Source organism: Pseudorasbora parva, chromosome 5, assembly GCF_024679245.1.
Source record: "Pseudorasbora parva isolate DD20220531a chromosome 5, ASM2467924v1, whole genome shotgun sequence".
In the NCBI taxonomy this organism is placed as follows: Eukaryota; Metazoa; Chordata; class Actinopteri; order Cypriniformes; family Gobionidae; genus Pseudorasbora; species Pseudorasbora parva.
The window spans coordinates 21,638,317-21,661,750 of record NC_090176.1 but is presented as its reverse complement, the minus strand read 5'-3'; the positions used below and the strand labels follow the sequence as shown (position 1 = coordinate 21,661,750).

Here is a 23,434-nt window from a genome sequence, read left to right as displayed (position 1 = left end):
GATTTGTTTAAAATGTATACATTTATGTCTATATATACTGTATATACATATATGTAGAAATGACACTCCATACTTCATGTCAGCCACACCTTTTGAACCAAACTGCTTTAGAATTCAATGGACTCTTAGACATTGCGCAACAAGAGTCAGCATTAGTTTGGAAGATACATTTGTTGGTGGTGGTGGGAGAGACTCAGTGAATTTACACCAGGATTTGTCATTTTGAATATAGTTTAATATGAATCAGTCTCATGCATGTGATACAATGATACTGAGTGTTAAGTTAATAGTGCAGTACAGCTCATTACTGGCTCCAGGTTTGAGACTATGGCCGGGGCAGACATGCTTGGGCTGGTCACTAGGGGGCGCAACTGCTCCTTGATCTTATTAGATTCAGCTGACTGTCTGTTGGAGCCAAGGCTGTTTCTCCTATAGTTCACATACATAAAATGAGAAAGTAAAGTCTTAGCTAATACCTCTTAAGCTAATCAAACAAGAGTCAATGCCACTTGAGTGCATTTCTTACAAAGTTATGGCAAAAAATGGCAAATCGGATAGAGAAAAAGATTAAATTGAAATTTAGATGCAAGTAACCTGGAAGAGGAAGGTGGAAGAGCGATGATTCGTGGTCGTGTCGTCAGCACCAGCTCACCCAAGAAAGCCTCCGTCATTAAGTTCTGCAAGGTGTTGAGCAAAATGTCCTCCAGCAGGTCACAAAACTCAGGCAACCTGTAGAAAAGAACGAGAGAACTAAGAGTTGTTGTTTAAATGGCAACATTAGATTTCAGGGTTTCTGCAGGTTTCACCAAGTCAAATTTAAGACTTTTTAGGACCTTTTTAAGACCATTATGAATTAAATTTAAGGCATATATCGCGCAAAAAAAACATATAAAGAAAATGCAGAATCACTAAATTACTTGCAAAGCAAATTAAATTATATAAATTGAACAAAGTATTAGTAAACTGGCACTTATTTATAGCTCAACCCCACCAGGATTTGACTATATATACATTTTAAATTTATTTATTTGTTTAAGATCAAAATTATTTTGTGTTTTATTTTGTGGTGGTCACTTCCATAAATTAGTGATTTTTTTATTTATTTAAATAATTAGGATGCCACATTAACCATATTATTATGTTAGATGCACAATAGTCACACATGGCAAAATAAAACAAACAAAATGAATGAATCTTGTCTTGTATTAAAAAAAAAGGGGCTGGTCCAGTGGTGTGCTATCTAGCTTTAAAGCAGCACTAGGTAACTTTTCAACCTTCATAATATATTTTTTAAGACTCTTGTGATGATAAATCGACTTACAATAGGTTGAATGACACGTCTGCCATAGCCTGATGGGGTCTGTATCGTTTTTAATCGTACTTTTAAACTTCGGGTTTCGGGTAGTAACCCGAGAACAAAAAGAACTACAAAATTCGACTGCTTTACGGCATATACGTCACTTCCACCCCCACCCACACTTCCTTAAATTCGGACGTGCGAGCCCAACTTTGTTCGTCGGATAATATAGTCATGTCCGAAGCAGCAGAGACAAATAAGAAATAAAAGGTTTTGTTGGAGGAAAGCAATAAGAGGAAATGAAAAAGTGATGGGATTAAAGGCAGGACGAGGATCAACATGTGACCAGCGTTTGCTCGTCGGAGTGAGCTGAAGGAGGCGTGCCCGACCGATGCTGTCATGCTTGTTACGGTGAGCTACCACTCAAACATTGAACTGAAGTATCATATAGATTCTGTAAAACGGTAACCAATAGACTAACGTTACTATAATGACGCTGGCTTGTAAACGTGAGCATCGTGATTATTTGGCATTTGAAAAAAATAAAACCCATGAAATTATATTCATATGACATGCTGAAACATATGCCAATGACTGTAACGTTACCTGGGATGAAGACATTTCACACACGACGCCAGAAGAACTCTGAACTCCTCTTGCAGTGTTCAACGACCCGCGGGGCGCTTTTATGAAGTTATTTGGCCCGCACCGCACCACTGTATATATTTTTACAACCCGCCGTGCACCCGCGACCATTAAATAGACATACGGGGTCCGCGGGTTATGAGACGACCCGCGCATCACTAGTTCAGGGCTATCAGGGTTGTCATGTCAACCAAATGCACGCGCGATGGCATCCCCTGTTGTAGGATGACAGCTCTTACGACAGTAGTTGAGGACATTATTTTTTCCAAACTGTAGGGGGACCCCGAGAGCAAAAGTAGCCAAGTGCGGCTTTAATAGCACGATTGCTTAGGGTCAGAAATATGACCAAAATCTTAAAAGTAAACCACAGCAATATGCTCTTTAATATAAGTAAAAAGTTTTAAAGTAATTAAGTAGGCTAATCAAGCAAATGTTAAGTAATAAAACATATACTTATAAACAAAATGACAATAAGAAAAAAAAAATACAACATAAAGATACATATCTACAAACAGTGTTCGTAAGTTAACAGTAAGTTCGTAAGGTCATAAGTAAACAGTAAGTGCCTTCTTCCCCGTTTGTGTTGTTGTTTGTGGAACATTAACACACAGACAAGACCTATGTTAGTTTGCTTTCACTTTAGGAACTTACTAATGCACAGATCCAGTACTTACTGACACATCCCAAACTTTTTTACAGGTTATGGACATATGCATAACAATGTGTGTATTTTGATCGTTCAAGTGTAATGAGCCTAGAAATGAACACATTCGGTATACTCGCACAAGCGCTGACAGGCAGCAAACACACGTTGGCTGACATTGGAGTTTGTTGTTTACATCACTATTATTAACTCTTTTTAGTGCTATCGGGTATATCATACTTTTATTTGGTCATTATGTAAGATGGTGAGAATGATTCGCCTTCGCTTTCACGGTAGCGTTACATGGACGTAGGAAAATTAAAGGGTTAGTTCACCCAAAAATGAAATTTATGTCATTAATGACTCATCCTAATGTCGTTCCACACCCGTAAGATGATTTCAGCAGTTTGGATCATGTGTCAAACTGCCAAACTGCTAAAATCACGTGACATTGGCGATCCGAATCATTGATCGATTCACTGATTCATGGTCATTTGAATCTTTATTTGCATAAATTAATATGCATTTATTAATATGATAATTAAAAACTAACAGACTGATGAAAATGTGGGACATTTTCTCAATATGCGAAGTGCGGGACAAGGGCTGAAAATGCTGTAGCCTACGGTACACGCAAACTTACTGTACACATTACTTCACTGCTCAGTTTACATGAATGCCTGCAGCTGCGAGCTGAGTGCTGTGAGTGTTATCCACTCGCCTTGGATGGGTTGAAAACGTGTAAATAGCTCCCTCTACTAGCTGTAGTCTTAAGTCTCTGGGCAAAAAATCCTCCAATGATGCAAAATTACGATATTTACATCAACTGAGGATTTTTTTCCAAAAATAAAATGCATAAATCTCTTGTCTCAGGGGGATATGAGCGGGGGGAATATATCATTCAAATATACTCCTGGGTTTCTACTGATACAAAGCCATATGCTAATTGCCGAAGTAACCCTTTAAATCACTCTCTTGAACAAAATTAAAAAGCTGACATTCAAAACAATATACATATATTTCATATATTGTATACAAATTGAATTTACTTTTAGTTTGTCAAGAAATTGAAAGCGCTGTTTGAAGAGTGTGCATGTGCGTACATGCTCTAGTACGTAAGAACAAGTCTATGATTAAATCTGGAAATAAAGCAAAATAAAAAGAGAATTAGTCCTTAGATTTCATGTACGTAAATTATAGCAAAAATTATATTGTTATCCACCACCTGCGTGACATCATGAACCAACTTGGTTGACAGAAAGACAGACAGACAGACAGACATACAGATAGACAGATAGATAGAAAGATAGTTTGGAACTGCAAAAATAATGTTGACTGCTTTCAAAAAGCACACCTGCGAATTGACTCCTGGACCTTCATCTTTATTTCCTCCTGAAGTTCTTTCAGAGACTCCCGGTCACATTCACTCTGGGGTCTGTCTGCAGTGCTACAGTTTCCTGTGTAGGTCTTTGCTGGAGTGGCGCTGGACACACCGGATATTTCTACAGGATCCTGGATGCCTGCAGCAGAGCTGGGTAGAGTTTGCGCAGGGAGGGCAGGAGCAGGTCGCAGCTGTGTGAAGTACGGCACCTGCTCAGTGTCGCCCTCTACCAGAGACTGCTGGAACAGAGGCTCATCTAAAAGACTCCTGTGGAAGACAGTGGCCAGTTGCAGAATGCACATTATTGTTTAAAAATTTAGGATCAGGTTTTTTATGGTTTTGAAAAAGTCACTTGTGCTCCATTTGAACTTGGGGCAACATTTAATTTATACCTTTAATGTTTCTGTGGAAACTGCTTAATTTTTAATGAATACTTATTACTTATTAAGTACTTATTTCTTTCAAAAATGTTTTGTTTGAATGGTAGTCTATACCTAAAACAATATAAGACATACTGTAGTAAAGAGGTGAGCACGTGTGTGATGACGTCTCTCTCGAGACCAAGAGTGAGATGGGACAGGTCGGCAGGACGATGGCAGCTTTCTCCAGTGCCAGACTGAGAATCCTTTGGTTGCCTAGATCTGAAATAAATATAATAATAATAACAAACATCAGACTTTGTTTACGTTTAATCCTCAAACTGAATCCTTGAGGTATAAATGAAAAATAAAATCCTCATTGTACCTGTTGATGTAATGAGTGTTGAACTGAGTGGGGAAATGTGTCTGGAACTCCATGAGGCTGTGAGAGCGTGCAGTAACACCCAAATGGAGAAGGGTAGGACGGGAAAGCTCGGGGCGTCTCCTCCTTTCCTGGCCTATCTGTTGCTGGGCCCGCTGTTCAGCGCGACTGGGTCTTGCTGAGGGACCAGCCACAGCTTGATTGCTGCTACGGATGGGTGGAAGGGTCTGCCACAATGGGAACAAATCATCAGTCTCTCATTTGGAAATAAAATGTACTTAACTGACTGCTACTATGTAAATTTAACATGTTGCATAACTTGTAAACAACAGACTCGTCTTTGTGCTGTACCTTATATTTTCTTTTGCCAGTTTTCTGTTCAAACACTGCACCTTCCTGAGGAAGTAAAAAAAAAAATGTTTTGATATGGTGAATGGGATGTGAAAGCTTTACACACATCTTTAATGATTTGTCATCATTAAAGATGTGTGATTTCTGACCTGAGTGAATTTTTCCAGTTGCTTTGTCCATAGCAGGTCTTTTTCAGTAAGAGTAAACTCATGTTTCTGTCTCTCTGTCTCCTCCTCCCACTGTTGCAGGTCTTTGTGGTACTGTGTAAGCATCTTCACAAGTGTTATCTGTCACAAAGTGCGACAAACATTTAGGTGCGTTTACAGTATATAGTAACCCCCAAATAATAGACAATAACCCTAAAATTCAAACAGGTGCCCTTGGCTCAACATTGAAAGCATAGTCATGATTTTGTTACATAACTCAGTAGTACACTGTGACTACTTTTAAAATAAATAAATTATCAGCAAGGATGCATTAAATTGATCAAACGTGTCAATAAAGACAACACAAAAAAAATATTACAAATAAATCCTGTTCTTTTAAACTTTCTATTCATCAAGGAACATTGACGCATCAGTTTCCACAATAATATTAAAGGGATAGTTGATCCAAAAATGAAAATTTGATGTTTATTTGCTTAGCCCCAGGGCATCCAAGATGTAGGTGTGTTTGTTTCTTCAGTAGAACACAAATTAAGATTTTTAACTCCAACCGTTGCTTGTATAATGCATGTCAATGTGGTCTAAATCTGGGATGCCCTGGGGCTAAGCAGATTAACATCAAATTTTCTTCATTTTCATCAAATTGTTTTTAACACTAATATTTATTTATAAATAATGTTTCTTGAGCACCAAATCAGCATATAAGAATGGTTTCAGAAGGACCACGTGACGTGACACTGAAGAAATTATGCTGAAAATTGAACTTTGCTATCAAAGGAATAAATTACATTTCAAAATGTATTACAAAAACAAAACTGTTATTTTAAATTTCAAAAATAAAATATTTTACAATTACACTGCTTTTACTGTATTTTTGATTAAACAAATGCAGACTTCTTTCATAAACATTTTTTTAAAATCATACCGATCCCCAACTTTTGAATGAAACTTATCAAATAAGCATACCATACGTGTCTATATGTTCACTAGTGTATCTTTGGATTTGTCACCTCACAGATGAGGTCTTGTTGGTAGAAAGCGGGGGTGCCTGAGGCATGTATTGTCAGGATGCAGAGAACACTCTCCCCTGGTGCAAGACGACCACCCTCAGGACGGATCGTTACAGTCTATGGTTACAAACAAACACGTGATATGTATGGAGTATACTGGCCATATTATGTAATCAATTACATTTCTTTCTTTGGAGCACAAAAGGAACATTTCTGAAGAATCATGCAGCTCTTTTGCACACTGTGACAGTTTATAGTTCCAGGGTGACAGTTAATTTCAGTCAAGCTCCAAAAAACAACATAAAAGTGGCTTATATGACTTTTGCACTCGTTTTGAAGTATTTTTATTGTTTAAAAAATAAGAAAAAACCCTACTTGGATTTAAAAGATTAAAGAATTTAAATTGTTGCATGATATAATACTTCAAATCTACATACCTGCTGGCATTCTGTGCTTGTTAAGTTCCACTTATACAACACTTGGTCTGTGTATGAGACATTGGTCAAAAAAAGGATGCGTGTACTTCGAGAGCACACTGGGATATCACCAAAACACACTCTCTCTTCTGACAGGAACACCACCTAAACACACACACACACAATAAGAAAATATTCTTGCTTTCGTTTATTGTGGAACATGTCTTATTTATGGCTTGTATCATAAAGCATTTTCTTACTTGTCCAGGTACTGGGATCCTTTGTGTGCAAGGCACAGTAATACGTCCATCCTGTACTTGAATGGGTTCTGCCTCTCTTTTGTCAAAGCCTTGGCCCTCAAAGGTTACAAACATGCTGTCCCCCTCCACCACACGAATAGGAATGTCCACCTGTAAAACATCAAAGCACCTTTAACACTTTAACACCAAAACACTTAACATTATGCATATTAATATTACCAGAAGCTGTATCTCTTGGATGTCACAACAGAGAAGAAAAGATTATCTCAATTTCCATTTCACTCAAGAGGAAGTTATTGTGGACTTGAGTTACTAACACTGTATGTTTTAGCCTCCAGTGGGGAGAAGATCCACTCCACTAGGGCGGTGTGGCCTGGCTCGATCTCTCCACCAGGGTTCAAACACTGTAAGATTGGGTGACTGAAGTTCTCCTCCATCAGCTCCTCCAGTGGAGTGGTGTCAATGTGGTACCTCAGTGGGAGAGTGCCAGCATTATACAGTTCATACACCTGTGTAGATTAAACATTTAGCACATTTTGTGAATATTAAAACAGATTATTTCTAGCATATGACTGTGACAATCTGCCAATAACTAAACAATTAATAAAAAGTTTTTTTGTGGTTTATTCACTTTTAGGTTCTCAACCTTTTTGAATCCAAGGCCACCATTCTCCATAACAATATTCGGAGAACCCCTTAATCTATGAACACTCAAAGTTTATATACATTCAATACAGCAAAAGCTGCTGTCCAATCACAACACGGGAAGCGCTGGCCCAATCAGAACTCATTACCTGTTTCTGAAGGAGAGACTTCATAGAACAAGGAAATCATCAGGCCGTTTTTAGGACAGAGAAAACAGCGCTGTACAGATAAGTAAATTGTGTGGAAAAATACTGTTTTTTTTTTCACACGTGAAACATGAACTCATGTTATATTGCACACTGTAAACATAATCAAAGCTTCGAAAACACGCGAAGAACGGGACCTTTAATACCTGGTTTGTATTATTTTAAACAATTTTAAATCACCTTGAGGCCCTCTTGGCTGGTTAGCATAACCCTGTAAGCCCCTGCTGATAGATAGTACTTCAAAATATACCACATATTTCTGATTATATAAACATTTTGGCAAGCAGCATATAAATCTATAATAATAATAATAACAATAAAATATTATAGTATATACCTTCTGCATAATTTATAATTAATCTCGGCCAGTCCTTCGGGACATTGCCGCTGTCTCTTATGTAGATAATGGTTACACAGATTAATATAATTAATTTGGGGTATATCAGACCAGCAATCTTTGGTTTTATTAATCTATTACATGTTCCAGAACAAATACATTTTGGTTAAGGGGAAAATTAAGTTTCATAACTTTATATTGAGACTATATTTAACTTAGGTCTTGTATGGCCTACTGGAGCTTAGTAATTTATTTAAATATTACTGTTCAATAGATATTATTTTATATAAATATATGCCATATTTGGTATTGTAAAAGGGTCCGTCAGTGATTGCAATAGTTGACTTCAGTGAAATTTACATTATAAAACCACTAGATGGCGGCAAAGACCGTCTTTATGAGTGAACAAGGAAGTTGTTTCAGCACTGTCAATCTTTTAAAAGGACAAAGACAAAGATATCGCTTTCCTCAGCGGACTCTCAAACATATTTTTAATGGATATAATAGTGACATGAGTGAAGAATGAATGCTATATAAGATGCAGTTAATACGCTTGTTTAGTTCATCTCGCTCTCATAATACTATACATAATAAGCTTCAATGAAGCGAATCAGCGTTCCTTCGTTACTAGTTATAAAGTGACGTTTTATTATTAGTAACATAGGCTTGGGCTCAAATGTTAAACTGTCAACTCGAGATTTCAATCCGTGGCTCAAAAGAGGTTTTAAAGACAGCCTTGTTTCTGATTTATATACACACTTTTGAGTAGCCTGACAAGCCAGACCCACATCAAGATGTTTGGTCTGGAAACTCACCATTGACAGGGCTCAATCCGAGGGGCGGGATAAACGGTTATCTTTCAAACTCCCTCTGCACGGCATGCATGCAGTATTGGATAACGTTACAACCAACCAGAGCAACGAAGGTGAAGCAGAGCTAGTTGACAGATTAAACTTTCGCCGTATCCGGTTGGCAAAACTCAAAACACATCTTCCCTTCTTATGAATGACTTCAGTGCCGTTCTTTGTTCTTTTCTCAGAGAAAAGCTTAACTCCAAGTCTTCCAGAGTAGCGGTCAAAGCTGATTCAAAAGACCGCCGTTTGTCACTGTCTGTGTTTACTAGTAGCACGCAAGCGCAACTCAGCCATCATTATGTTAAGCCCCACCCACCGACTCTATACACGATGTGATTGGCCCGACCAGAGTTTGGCTTTACAGCTCAGAAGTGTATTGAGAGTTGCTAGACTCTCTAGAATCTAGATTAGATTTGCTGCCGCTAGGATGCGTCTAGATTTCTAGGCTAACTTGCGAGAGCTTTCAGAAGAAAGACATCAATTCAGGTAACCTTTACCAACCTGTTTGGGGGGACTGAACCCACCAATTGCCATCGGGGCAAAGATGTGCCGATTGGAGGAAAGGTGAATGTAGCGTCTATCTCTTTCCACAGTTATTCCTGTAAAATTCAGCTAAAAGTTCCAAGAACAATCAAGAATTATTTACATATATTGTTTGTTAAAAGCTGTGCAAATGAAAATAACCACTTATCTCACCAGTATCTCTCGTCCATGTGAAAGTTTCAACAAGACAGGAAGACGATCTATCCCCACAAATTCATGACTGGGAGAGAAGCATATGCCTTTTAGTTTCCTGTTCATCATAAAACAACACTTCAGTGCAGAAGCACTACTGTTTTATATTTCCGACCTGTATGTGAATTGCACTGTCCTCTGTTGACCGGGCTGGAGTTTACCAGAGCGTGGGGAGATGGAGAAAAGCCTGTGCTCCTGAATCTTCATCAGGTGGAGCTCAGATGGACTGAAATCTCCAGTCTCAGCCCAGTACTCCAGCTCAATTTGTTGGTCCTCTGGGAACAAGAAAGACCTAAGGGAGACCATTTTGATCGTTTCTTTATATTGCCAGTGTGACTTTATTTACTATCTATCGGCTATCGATAGAACTATCGGCAGACCAAGTTATGATGCTCACCACTCTACAGGAATACTTCCTGGGTTCTTAAACAGAAGCAGAATACTGGTGGGGTCGAAGCCCAGGGGAGCAGCACTGAAGTTAAAATCCGTCATGGCTGAAGTGAAGATGGGAGGGCAATGTCGAAAACTGCAGAAGGTTTTAATAGACATCAAAAGAAAGAGGGGTAGAAAGAAATCTCTGAATTTATGACTGCTTTAATTGGAGCGTAACAAAAACAGTACTCTGTTTAAAGTATTACCTGTGTCTAGTGGGCACCCTGAAGGTGAGCTCAGATGGGCTGGGATCTCTGCGTAGATAAGTGTTGAGTGCATCCAGATTGAAGAGGCGCCAGAGCTGCAGTTTACTCAGCCCCTCCACACTGCCACACCTACGGACATCCATCACCTCCAGGGTGGGATACACTCCCTCAGCCTGTATAAGGCATATAGATTGGGGCTCTCCTCCCACAGAGTCTGACCACCAGAAAAAAACAAGTTTTATATTGTGCAATTCTCTCAACTGCTCAAAATGGCATATTTTAGACTAACTTTATGATAAATGTGTTAATAACCCAATTGAAAATACAAGTATGAGTTCATGCTGGTTCACGTTGTTTATTCTGGTTAGGGTGGTCAATGCTGAACTTTTGAAGGTTGCAGTATGCAAGGTGTTTCAATATCATCTAATATTGTCTAACCATGCAAGCACAAAATCACAGTTTAATCCATAAACAGCATTATTTTTTTAGTACACTACCAGAGGCATTGAGGATGTGGTAACTGATGGTCCAGCAGTAATGGGCTCTGCGAGCTGGTCTCACTGTGCAGCGGATCGGTAGCCTGCAGTTAGCAGGTATGGTTCCCTTTACATTCTCCATCTCTAAAACTAAAAAATGAAAGCTTGATTGACTTGACAGACAGAACAGCAATCATATGTACTACATAAAATATCTACACGACAAAAGTTTGGTTTCAAAATATTGTGGGATATTATTACAATTAAATTTTCATTTAGTTTCCTATTTTATTTTAAAATGTAGTTTATCTTTCTAATGGCAAAGCTGAATTTTCAGCAGCCATTAATTCAGTCTTCAGTGTCACATGATCCGTCAGAAATCCTTCTAATTTGCTGAGAACAGTAGAGAAATATTTTTCCTGCTTAACATTTTTTGTGGAAACCGTGATACACTTTTACAGGATCCTTTGATGAATAGAAAGTTCAAAAGAACAGCATTTATTTCAAATTGATTTTTGTTTTATAACCATGTAAGTCTTTACTGTCACATTTTAATACATCCTTGATTAATAAAAGTATACATTTTGTAAAAATGTATTAAAAAAAAAAAACAGTCATCCCAACCCCAAACTTTTGAACAGTAGTTTACATACTGAATATATACAGTGAAGCATTTAAAGTGAGACAGAGTCCTGGAAATGCCACTAAACATATTTTTAAGGAAAGAATAGTAAGTCAACAATGTAAATGTCTCCTACCCAAAGGATCTTGAGTCATGTCTTCAAGTAGGCCTGTATCAGTGATACTTTGCTGTGTGGTCAAAGAGTAACTGACGGCACATAAGCTGCTGTTCAGTAGAGGGACTTCAAATGACTTACAGCTTTCCACCAGCACCTCGCCCAGATCTATAACTGGGTGCTCTGCCTGGGAAACATTATTTTAGAAAGTTACAAACAGTTGACAATATTTTTTATAGAATACTGCGCACTTCCAACCCATTCAACCCACACAACTTTTCTTTGAAAGGTCACTTATCAAATGTAAGCAAATCTGCGTCATTGATAATGCAAACTCTGTTGTACAGATGATCAGATGTTCTTATTTCCATTCAAGCACAAAATACTATTTAGATCAATCTCTAATTATGTTAAATATCCCCTGATAGCACACGCACATCACAGAGACTTCTATTTGAAAAATGCATTTAATGCATGTAAAACTGCTTTATAAAAATGTTTATCAGATGTTACAACAGATGTCTTCCAAATGAAGGGTTCTTTAACTGACATCTTGGAGATGTATGATCATGATCATCAACACACCTGGAGAGAGCCTTTGGATGCCAATCCGACAGCTTTAATGGTAAGGCGGGACTTCTTGCATTGTGGTGTTGGGACAGGCCAGAACGTGAGACTGGGCTTCATGTTGTACATCATCTCCTCCTTTGGGGCAAATGACCACGTCTGTACCTGAAAACAAACAAATGCTTTCAGTCAATAATATTGAAACTACTATGCCCCAAAACACCACGCTGCAGCCTTACCTTGGATTCATTGGGCTGGAGAATGCCTGTGTCTGGCAGTACAGTCAGAAACCTTTGGTCAGATCCACACAGCCTCCACTTGAACTCAACCGGCACCCTGCTCAGATTCTTCACCCGCAGCGTTCGCTCAGAGCGGGAGCCCACTGCTGTGGGCTGAAAGAACAGACTGCCACCCTCCTCCACACTCATGGAAAGCTTCTCTGCTACAGCAACCACACTCAGTACCTACAAAAAGATTCATTTGTAGGCTAAAATGGACCCTCAAAACATGCTACATCTTTGCTTTTTAGTGATATTTAGAAACTTCCATTTGGCAAATGAGTGACTGAAACAATTTTCATGATTCTAGATTATTCTAGTCAACTAAATGTGCTTCTCTGTTGCTCAAAATGTTTCATTACTCACCCAATTGGCTTTAACCACTCTGGAAACTCTACATAATATTATTTATATACTTCTGTTAACATTGTTAACCTGTGTGTGATTGGGGCTGGCATTCAGCTGTAAAGTCAGAGGGATACTGAAAGGGTGATCTGGAGATGGAGTGCATCTGAATGTGAGGATCTGGTGGCTGCCAGGTGGCAGCAGACCACTAGATGGCAGCACACATACGGATGGACATTCCTCTGGGTCCAGTCTGAAGATTAATGGCAGGTCTCCAGTATTCTGCAGGAGAATACTGCGGTATGATGCCTGTTTCAGTGCAGGGAATACCTGCAGGGAGATGGATGGTGTAAAAAGTATATTTACATACAATATCTTTAATTTATGCTCTATCAATACATATTGGCTGCGTCCAAAAGCTTAGGCAGCTGACTTGTTGCCTTGCTGCCCTATCAGGAAATTACTTTGCAAGCAGTGAAGGATTCAACTGTACGTCCTTGAGATATCGATCAGATGAAGGTATCTCAGTAAACAGGATGTGGTATGAGCATTAGATTCAGATGTGCCTTCCTACCTCCGTATGCTGCCTGCAGATGCAGTGTTTTTCAGTTTTTAAACACAGCCATTATTTTAAAAGATGTCACCATTGTCAGACTCACAACTTGAGGGTGTTGAAGAGAGAAGTTGGGGATGAAGTGCTCTTTTCCAGGCTGAAACGACTGACCGCTCACCCTGACTGTAAGGCACCATGGTGGACACAGAGTCTGATCCTCCACATTTCTATGATCCCTCAGAACCTGGGGATGACAAAAACTAAATTCAAGTCAAGTAAAAGGTCTACTGTTGCACTAAACTACTGTTACACCAGCTCTAACCAGCATAAACCAGCCTGAACCAACATGGAATTCATGCTGATTTATGCTGGATTTTTTCAGCAGGGTACTGTTGACTGCAAATACTGCTGACTGCTTTAACATTCATGAATGTCTTAATTTAAAATCTGATCACAAACTAACATTCCTTAGTATCAGTTACTTAACATTCCTTAGTAACTGATATTGCTGGTAAAAAAATATGTTCTTCACGTGCTGGCTAAAATTAGGGAAATGCGTTCACATTTAATTGGCAGTCATAATATATTATGCACAAGATGAACTTCTATCATTAATTTATTCATAAATAAAACTTGTGATGGTTTTCTATGCACAATTTTTAAATTCACTGAATGTGGACAAAGAAATTTCTCATTGTCTTCACTAACATTGGTAGTCACCAGATCTTAATTGCATATAGTTTTCAGTTTAAAGACATTTCGTCAATTCGTTAGTTGAAAATGAATGACTTCAGGTCCCTCTTTCACCGTGGATTACTGTCAGTGTGAACATCCCTTTAGTCTCACATTACCTTGTAAAAAGTGAAACACTCAAGCTGTGCTGCATGGAAGACGTTCTGCTGGCTGGGACTGTATGTCACTCTGAAGGCTGTGGTCTTTAGAGGGCCCAGCTCACAGGAGAGAGGAGAGATGGAGAAAGGGGATTCGGCTCTATTGGACCACAGCAGACAGATCTTGCCCTTGGTGTGGTTGGTGATAGAGACTGACTTAGATGCTGGGCCATCATAAAAAAGGAGCTCAGAGGGCTGAACTGTAACATGGGGAACAGGGAATCGGGTGGGGTTTGAGGTGTTGTAAAGTTCTGTTTCCGCCTCAGGTGCTGAATTTACATGGAAATACTCCTCCAGAGGACTACGTGGGTTGAAGGGAGCTGCGGAATTGTGAGTGTCCTCTGCTGGAATCTAAGGGCATTTTTTGTGAATTAGAAACAGAGAAACAGAGATTAGGTTAGGGTGTTGGTCTAAGAATTTAAGAGAAACCAAAGGAAATCTGACTTAACTCTTAGATGTGAGAAAATGTGTATGTTACACCACAGTGCATATGGACAAACACACACCTCCTGCATTTGCAATGCACCGCTATCATCCAGTTTTAATCTGTGTTCTTCCAGTAAGGCACTCAGTAAATCAGGAGGGTAACAAGTGAGCCCTCGTAGCAGATTTAATCTGTAGACGCTCAGGTGTCTGGGCTTTAAAATGGCTGGCTTCATTTGTTCTGAGTGACAGGTGCCAATCAAATCCAGAAACAGTGGATCCTTTAATAAGAAAAGCAGAACTACACGATCAATCAAATGAGAACGAGTTAAGAAAGTGTAGACATTCAACCAACAAGCAGACAGACAAGACAGATGGATAGACAGACAAACATACCCTGTGCAGCAGCAAACAGATCATTTTCTTATGATAAGCTATAGGGTGATGTGGTCGGAACTTCACATGCAAGGTAAGTTTGCTGTTGCCTGGCAGAGAGCCACAAGGCTTATCAACACTGAACACACTATGGCTGCTAGTGCCAGTGTCCACATCAAACTGATAATGAGCCAATACTGCAGAAGAGTTGATGATTTGAACATTGTGTGTGACCTCTGTGTCCTCCTCAACACAGCCAAAATCTAGTACAGAGGTATTTAGAGAAACTATTGGACCTATAGTGGACAGAAGAAAACAATCAAACCACATTTAATATATTTATAAGCAGATGTTTGGAAAGCTCTTACTGTAGGGCTATGTATTGTACCTATGCAGGTGCCTGACACTTTGAGCAGGTCTTTGCTTATAGCCCCAGGACAGGTAAGACAGAGGTAGTCTACACTTATGCTGTCCACTGTGAGTGGGCAGAAGCAGACAGGGACTTTCAACACTGATTGTGGTGCGATTTTCCCCTCATGCACCTCACAATGGAATACAGACTCCAGGAGAGGGGGTCGTCTCAACCAGGACAGACTGAATGTTGTGCCAACCTAATGGAAAAAGAGAGTGAGAGAGAAATATCAGAGTAATGTCTAAATATTCAATCAGCAAAGAAAGCAGGGTGGTAGGAAACATACAGTGGAGAGGTTGTAGATCTCAAAGTGCTTTTCAAGAGAGTCTCCTACTGCCACACTTCCAAACGCAAGCACCTTACAGCATTCCTCCTGTCCCATGGAGCCGATTTGGAGGTGGGGATACTTGGCTTTGGAAAGGAATTTAAATGTGATGTGAGTCATTTTTTGACATTAAATATTTTCTCCCAGTTTAATATGGAGCGGCTATGTAACGCTATAGCTCTGCAGTAGTAACATTCCTCCTGCATAGCAACAATGGCTCAAACAATGGCATGAATTTGAAACAGCATTATATGTTTGGCTAACCAATGAATAGTCATTATTTTTGTAATATAGTGCAATAGTGACAGCTAAAGGGGACTTAATTAGTTTTTTTGTTTTGTTTAAATCGATAAGTATTTCTTTGCCATGAACCTAACCAAATATGAATCTCAGCTTTGTAAACTATTATTTGAAGGAAAAAATATGTGAAAATCAGCCAAACAAAATGTACAAGACTGTGTACTTTAAGAGGCAATTAACTATTATCCCATAAAGCACTTAAAATTACATAATTTAATAAATTTATATATATATATATATATATATATATATATATATATATACATATATATATATATATATATATATATATATATATATATATATATATATATATATATATATATATATATATATATATATATATATATAATTTTTTTTTTTTTTTTTTGTGAATGGTTACAATTAATAAAAAAATCTCTTTTAAATGTGTGTAAATGATTAATTCATTTTTCACAAATATATATTAATTTTGGGAGTGTAGGGAAACTAACTTGACTAGTCATTCACAATGCTTTATAGGAGTACACTCTCTTGTCCTGTTTTGTTTGCTGTGGTTCTGTGAGCAGTGAATCTTCAGGATTTATGGGTAGTGTAATTTTTCTGGAATTTGGCTTTTAAAACTAGTAGAAATTGATTTCTTTAAAGAAATTTTACAATTTGTATTTTTATAGGTAATATTGTAGTGTTTACTATAAATTATTTATCTGTGCACTTCATTAATTTTTAAAAATGTATTTTCCCATAGACCGTAAAAAAATATGGACGACTCGACATCATCCGTTTCCGCTTGGCAGATTTGAAGCTTTCAGGAGGCCTTGCACTGCGCGGACATCTTGGGACCGAGTCTGCGCAGTAGCGATTTCGGGACCGGAGTTGCGCAGTAGAGCGCAGGAAGTAAAGCAGGAAGTACAGTCGCGATATCAAAAGCCCGCCCACACTCTCGCAGATGCAGAACAATTAATTATGTTGGTGTGAAATAAACAGTTATGGAAATGTAGAAATTAAAGCTAAAGCTCTAATCTGCTCCCAAAAATTCCGAAAAAAGTCCGTTAGTGCCTCAGTGACAACTTCACTCAGAGAAGCCGTCAGTCTCAGCTGTCAATCATGACGTCACAACCCCCGTTTTTATAGCATCAAATAACTAACTCAAACTAAACTTATTTTTAAAACGAACACCTGAAATGAAATCATCGTGATGATAACTGCCTTCAGTGACATAAACTAACTTTGGGGAAAATGTTTTGAAGTGTAATTTTATTATTTAGTTTTCCTCGCGTCCATTAGAAAACACAGAGGGGCAGCTATACTGGGACCGGTCACCGGGGGGCGATCGAGGCGCGAAAGCTTCAGTAAATGAGAGGGAGACTGCAGGCTTGTATTTACCCTTATAATCTTAAATCAAATACATTAACCTCCCCTCCCCCCTCTAAATGACTTCTCTTCTCTCCCGGTCATGTACTATTGCGCGGGGCGGGGCTATCGCGCTCTATCTCGTTTCTGTGCCTCTCAGATGCCTGTCGCTGAGGGCATTCAAATCTGCCTCCATTTTGTTAGCAACGCCCAACTTTCAACGATCCAATCATTTCCCGAAGGACGAAGGACGTTTCACTCGGCTATACGTCACAATAAGGAGAAAAAGATGATCTCAACTTACGTTTCATGCCGACTTTAAAAACATTTATCTCCCTTTGCTTTAAACTTTGAACGTTGTAACTTTACAGGTGTTGTTTATGCTCAAACAGCAACATTACACACTAGCTAAAGGTAGAAAAGTGAAATCGTGTTTAACCACCCCTTTAAAAAAAGTTACTTAAATGTCCTTATGTAAATAAAGCCTAATTCTGGCTTAATCTAAGCCCTGCCTTTGAAACCGGGCCTAAATGTGCTTTTTGAAATGTTGCAAAACCAAATTTTATACATCATCGGGCCCTATTTTAACAATCTGAGTGGATGGTATAAAGTGCATGGCGCAGGTGGTCTGAATCCACTTTTGCTAATAAAAAAAAATAAATCACAAATAAACGTTGCCATTGCCAGGCTCATGGACCAGAAGGGTTGTACCTCTTAATGAATCATGGGTGTGTTTTGGGCGTAACATGCAAAAAAAGCAATCAGTCTCATCTCCCATTCCCTTTAAAAGCCAGGTGTGCTTGCACTATGACGGATATGCTATTTACATGGTGGAATTTGCGAGCGGAAAGACTGAACGCTTCTCCAGAGAGGAATCCTTTTATTTTTAATATTTAAAAATGTTTGTGTGCTGCTGCGCATCCCTGTGAGTAATAAGCAGAGTGCACATTGTGCACCCGCCTACAGGTGCATATCACCAACGCGCCCTTTAAAAAACACAAAAAATTCTGACCAGGTTTTTGTCGGCAATGGCACAGTCATTTTCAGTCGCCTCAAAATAGCAATGTGCCAACAAACACTTAATTTGCTATTTAAAATATGTGGCTGATACTGCATCGGCCTGAACAAAAAACACTTGCGTCGCACCTGGCATTGCACTGTGCTAGGTGTATAATAGGACCCATTATCTTCTATAGCCCCGTTTCCACCTAAATTACCCGGAACAATTTGTACCAGGAAATTTTTCTCCCCCCAGACCTGCAACTGTCTGCGTTTCCACCGCGATCTAAAGTTCCGTGAAGATTAGGCAAATTAGTCCGGTGATGTAGGACTGCGTGTGACTGCTCCTCCAAGTCAGTGACGGACAGTAATCATTTTTGCGCGACCGCAAAAATGAACAAAAAATTATGACTTTTTTTTATACCGATTGAAAGATTTAGTGGACTGTTTACATGAGACGTTATCTAAACCGATATGGTGTTTGCATGTGATGACTTTCAATCGCAATCATTTTGTCACATGCAGTTTGTCTGCCGCATCAAAATTGTCAACGCTGTTTTCCCCAGCAGCTGGAATGTGTTGACTGTAGCCATAGCAACTCTTAACGGCCACCAGGACTAATACAGTATTATATAAGCTATTTATTTGTTGTAAATTGTAATAATCATCTCAGAAAAAAAAAATCTTCTGTCAGGCGCAGTTAAAGTAAAAACTGCCTGGGACAATATACGCTGTGTCATTATTCCAACATTATCTTCATAATTTACAAAATAAAAAGTTTACCCCTCAGAAAAATTAACTTTCCTCTCTTGTCAACATGAGCGCGGCGTGCGCTGTCACGTCATGTAAGGATGCACACTTAAAAGTAATCGGTCAGGTCGTTTACATGGTGAAAAATAGACTGTAAAACAATTAATTACGAGTATGGAAGAGATTCAAGCTGTGCTGCTTTTGCTGGTTATGTATAGGTTTACTAAAGAGGTAATTAACAACGACAGAAAAGAGCACTAATATGCAGATTCAGCAGCATGCAGCATATTCAGAAAGCTTGTAAGGCTAGATTTAAAATGACAATGTATATTATTATCAGCTATTACGAACATTGCACGTGAGATGGCTGAGACGAACGCACGCCATCAGACAGAGAGCAAGACTGAACGTAGACCGAACTTTAAAAGACTTTTAAAAATGCCAGCTGAAATAAAATGCTAAACCAATCAGCATGTTCAGCGCCCAAGTTCTGCCCTCGAAAGTTCCTGAACTTTGAAAAAGTACTACCTTGCGAGCAGGGCCGTTTGGAGTGGGAAATATTTACCCAGAACTTCATTTAGACCCTGGTTCCTGTGGTCAAAACACACCAAGTACCACCCAAAGTTCCTGGTTCCTGGGTAAAGTTCCTGCGGTGGAAACGTGGCTTATGACATTTATGGCCGGTTTCAAAGACAAGGCTTAAGCTAGAATGTATGTTTGGGGTGTTTTAACTAAAAGCAACTTGTGCTGACATATCTGAAAATATGTTAGTGCCATTTTTTTGGTCTCAAGACGAATACCAGGTGTTTTTTTTCTAAAGCATGTTTATAAAATCTACTTAAATGCCCTAATTGAATTAAGGCCTGATCCTGGCTTAATCTAAGCCTTGTCTGTGTAAATGGCCTTAATTGACGTTTGGAGTCAAACAGAAGCTTAGTGTACTCACACAGACCATGCAGAAGTACAGTACAGCTGCTCTCCCCATCATCTCCAAAAGCACAGCAGGCCTCAGCCTGGTACAATACAGCCTGCTGGGGTTTGAATTCTACTGTAACCCTGCATTCTTCTCCAGGCTTTAACTGTCCAGTCTCAGGGGACAGCTGGAATGGAGGATCCACAAACCACCTGAATCCTGTCTGCAGCTTACTAGCAAAAAAACAAACAAAAGTGCATTCACAGGTTTTAAAATTCTGCATTTTCTTTGCACTTTCTCTATTAATCAGGTACCTTTGTGACCACCTAGTTTCCCATAAAATAATACCCAAAGTACTACTATACTGTGAGATACAGAGTAGTGGAAATATTCCTTAGGTGGAAGCCGTATGCCCTTTAGCTAGGCAAACACATCTTTACCTGGAATTCCGGAAGAGGAAACTGGTTTGGGAGCTGTGCTGGGCAGCACAGGGAGGCAGCATCACCGTGTCTGGAACCTCCAGGGCATGATGAGGAATCACAGCTCTCAGAGATACCTGGAATGTGCCTTCCTTACCCTGAAACTCTATAGTGTCCACATACTCACACTGGAAAGAGCAAGGCAAAAAAGAAGGGTAAGAATATATATATATATATATATATATATATATATATATATATATATATATATATATATATATATATATATATATATATATATATATATATATATATATATATATTGATGTGCATATTAATGTCAATACATTACAGGTCTTCTAGTCATGCAAATAAGATCTCAATGATATAACAAGTTTTAAAATGATACAACAAATCAGAACCACAAGCAAATAAAACTTTACTTTCTCAAGAGGCTTAAAAGTAACTGGGAGCGAGAAAGATGTTCCTGGGCTCAGAAGGATGGATTGAGGAAATGGTGTGCTGAAGAACTTGGACTCAGGAGGTCTGTAATTGATCAAATAAAACAAATATGTCAGTATTAACACTATGTTCAAAAATTTGGAATCAAGAAAGATTTTTGTAAATATGTTAATACTTTTATTAAGCAAGGATGCATTAAATCGATTAAAAGTGTCAGGAAAGATAATAGAATTTCCTCTTTTTACATTTGAACTTATTATTCATCAAATAATCCTGAAAAAAATGTATAGGAGTTCCAACAAACATTTTAAGCACCAGAAACTATTTTTAACATTAATAAATAATAATAAGAAATGTTTCTTGAGAAGCAAATCAGCATAGAATGATTATTGGAGGATCACGTGACACTGAAGACTGGAGTAATAATGCTGAAAATTTAGTTTAGTGCCATCACAGGAACAAATTACATTTGAAAAAATATTCAAATAGAAAACAGTTATTTAAAACTACAATAACATTTCACTATTCATTATTTGAAACCATAAAATGTCCCCAAACTAATGACGTCTTGCCAGTAAACCTGTCTTAAATAATGTAAAAAGTAATTTAATGAGGTATCGTTTTAATTGGACTGACCTGAAGGTGAGTTTCTGGAGTTTTCTATGAATGCTTGTAAGGAACAGAGATCTGGTATACTCTAGTCCTGGCTCCCAGCCCTCCCAGACCAGTTCAGCACAGGTCTCCACCCCAAAGAAGCAGTTTTTGGTTTTCTTCTGAAGCCTCCCAGATCTGAGGCTTGAGACCCTCTGAAAACAAAGTAGTCTAATCATAATGTCTATTGTCTTTTTACTCCAGCAGAGGGCAGTGTATTTCAGCAAAGTATTTTAGCAGACAGATAGCAGAAAGGCAATACAAAATCTGTCAATGTATTAAAAACAGCAGACCAAATGAAACATGATTAAGTAAGACCAATTATAAGCATGAATGAATAAGAAATAGAAGCTAGATGTCACTGGTAACTACAAATTGTAAAGGTATTTTTTATTCTGAAAAAATACAGTGTTTTATGTTTATATACAGGAAAACATTACTATTTTTATGTTTTCGAAACAAGTCTCTTATGCTCATCAAGCCTGCATTTGTTTGAGCAAAAATATAGAATAATAAACTGTAATATAATGAAATATTATTACTATTAAATACTATAAATTTTAAATAACTTTTTTCTATTTTAATATACCGTAAAATGTAAATTGTAAAACGTAAGTGTTGAAAGCATTTGTAATGCTTAATATTTTTTGGAACATGTGATACTTTTTTCAGGATTTATTGATCAATAAAAAAGTTTTTTAAAAAGTAAAAAAAAAAAAAAAAACAATTGTATTTTTGATTACATAAATAAAGGTTTGATGAGCATATGATACTTCTTTCAAAAACATTTGACCAGTACTTTATATGTGTTGTGTTTTATAACTGTTTTATAACTTAAATTTCCCTGTCTACAATTTGGCTGAGAATGTTGTGGGTTCCATTATCAACTTCCATTTAGTGTGACATCTTTTTCTGCACAAAAATAGCAGACTTATTTTTAACTTTCAAAACACCTTACACATCTTACATTTCTATGTGGGTTGAGTGCGACTCCAAAGGGGATGCCTGAGCTCAGAGGATTCACTGGATTATCCGTCAACATTGCAACTAAAACAAAACCAACAGGGGTCATTAGTGCTGTATTCGCGGAATTAAAATAGTAAATGTACCTTTTATATCAAATTAGATTAACCAGACATGGCTGTAGTAGCCTACCTGAAGGATTTGGGACTTTTTCAGAGATTTACCTAAATTTTCACAGTCTGACTGATATTATGAAAATATAAAGTCCAATATAAAGTCCATGCATTAGGCAATACTATTACTTTAAACAGCTGCATACTAAAGTGATATTTACATTTATTGGAAAAGCAGGATATGTTATATGACTGAGGTTAACTGAGGCTGGTGTAAATGTATGACCCTGTCACTCATTTCTTTACCTCTTATTAGCTTAAGTGATTTGCCTTATGGAAATCAGTGACAGCTAAGGTGATTGCCTCAGAGGATCATCAAATGAAATGTTATTGATAAAGATAGCGTGGGTTTTCAGTTTTAGATTTATAACAAGCGTTGGTTGACAAGGCGTTAAAGTTGCATACATCCTGTAATTCTGGTCAAATCAATCATAAATTCGATTGCTAAACAATAAAACAGTTTATCAAGTATTAAATTCACGCGCTAACATTTCCTTATACCACAACAATCACAAAACTCGCGTTATTTTTACGTTATGCAGCCTACTAAAAACATAACTTACCGCAGTAGATTTATTTAATGCAGTTATATCTCAAACAAAACAAGAAAAATCAATAGAAAGGTGTCGGTTTATTTGTTTCGCCATGCTGAAAGTTTTACTCCCAGTTCAGTTGTGTTCGAGCTCCATGACAACGCCGACGGAAACAGCTAAGGGACATTATACACACAGAGAGACTTTTTTCTTTTTTTTCAACAGTAGCCTCAGG

At 38.1% G+C, this 23,434-nt stretch overlaps 1 protein-coding gene across 1 annotated transcript; it reads right to left on the bottom strand.

Annotated features, from left to right (window-relative positions):
- Nucleotides 1–222: 222 nt before the first annotated feature.
- cfap65 (cilia and flagella associated protein 65) lies at nt 223–23,365 on the bottom strand. The gene is made up of 33 exons (XM_067443469.1): nt 23,230–23,365; nt 22,498–22,577; nt 21,516–21,685; nt 20,861–20,963; nt 20,439–20,605; nt 20,032–20,231; nt 15,666–15,790; nt 15,356–15,578; nt 14,989–15,263; nt 14,676–14,873; nt 14,131–14,520; nt 13,386–13,523; nt 12,817–13,056; nt 12,343–12,567; nt 12,122–12,268; nt 11,558–11,723; nt 10,821–10,949; nt 10,324–10,537; nt 10,083–10,211; nt 9,801–9,977; nt 9,647–9,713; nt 9,452–9,562; nt 7,226–7,417; nt 6,909–7,058; nt 6,670–6,813; nt 6,233–6,349; nt 5,208–5,345; nt 5,059–5,103; nt 4,711–4,934; nt 4,482–4,607; nt 3,940–4,233; nt 595–729; nt 223–429 (listed from the first exon to the last, which is right to left on the bottom strand). The coding sequence occupies exons 2-33, from the start codon at nt 22,570–22,572 to the stop codon at nt 279–281; spliced, it is 5,385 nt and encodes a 1,794-aa protein (XP_067299570.1). The 5' UTR covers nt 22,573–22,577; nt 23,230–23,365; the 3' UTR covers nt 223–278.
- Nucleotides 23,366–23,434: the final 69 nt, after the last annotated feature.

Excerpts from the sequence above, each read along its gene's own strand:
- cfap65 (XM_067443469.1), bottom strand. The coding sequence starts at position 22,572 with ATGTTGACGGATAATCCAGTGAATCCTCTGAGCTCAGGCATCCCCTTT. Across the intron at positions 13,057-13,385 it reads CTCTTCAACACCCTCAAGTT|GTATTCCCTGCACTGAAACA; the intron begins GTGAGTCTGACA and ends ATCTCCCTGCAG. Across the intron at positions 7,418-9,451 it reads GGTTCAGTCCCCCCAAACAG|GTGTATGAACTGTATAATGC; the intron begins GTTGGTAAAGGT and ends TAATCTACACAG.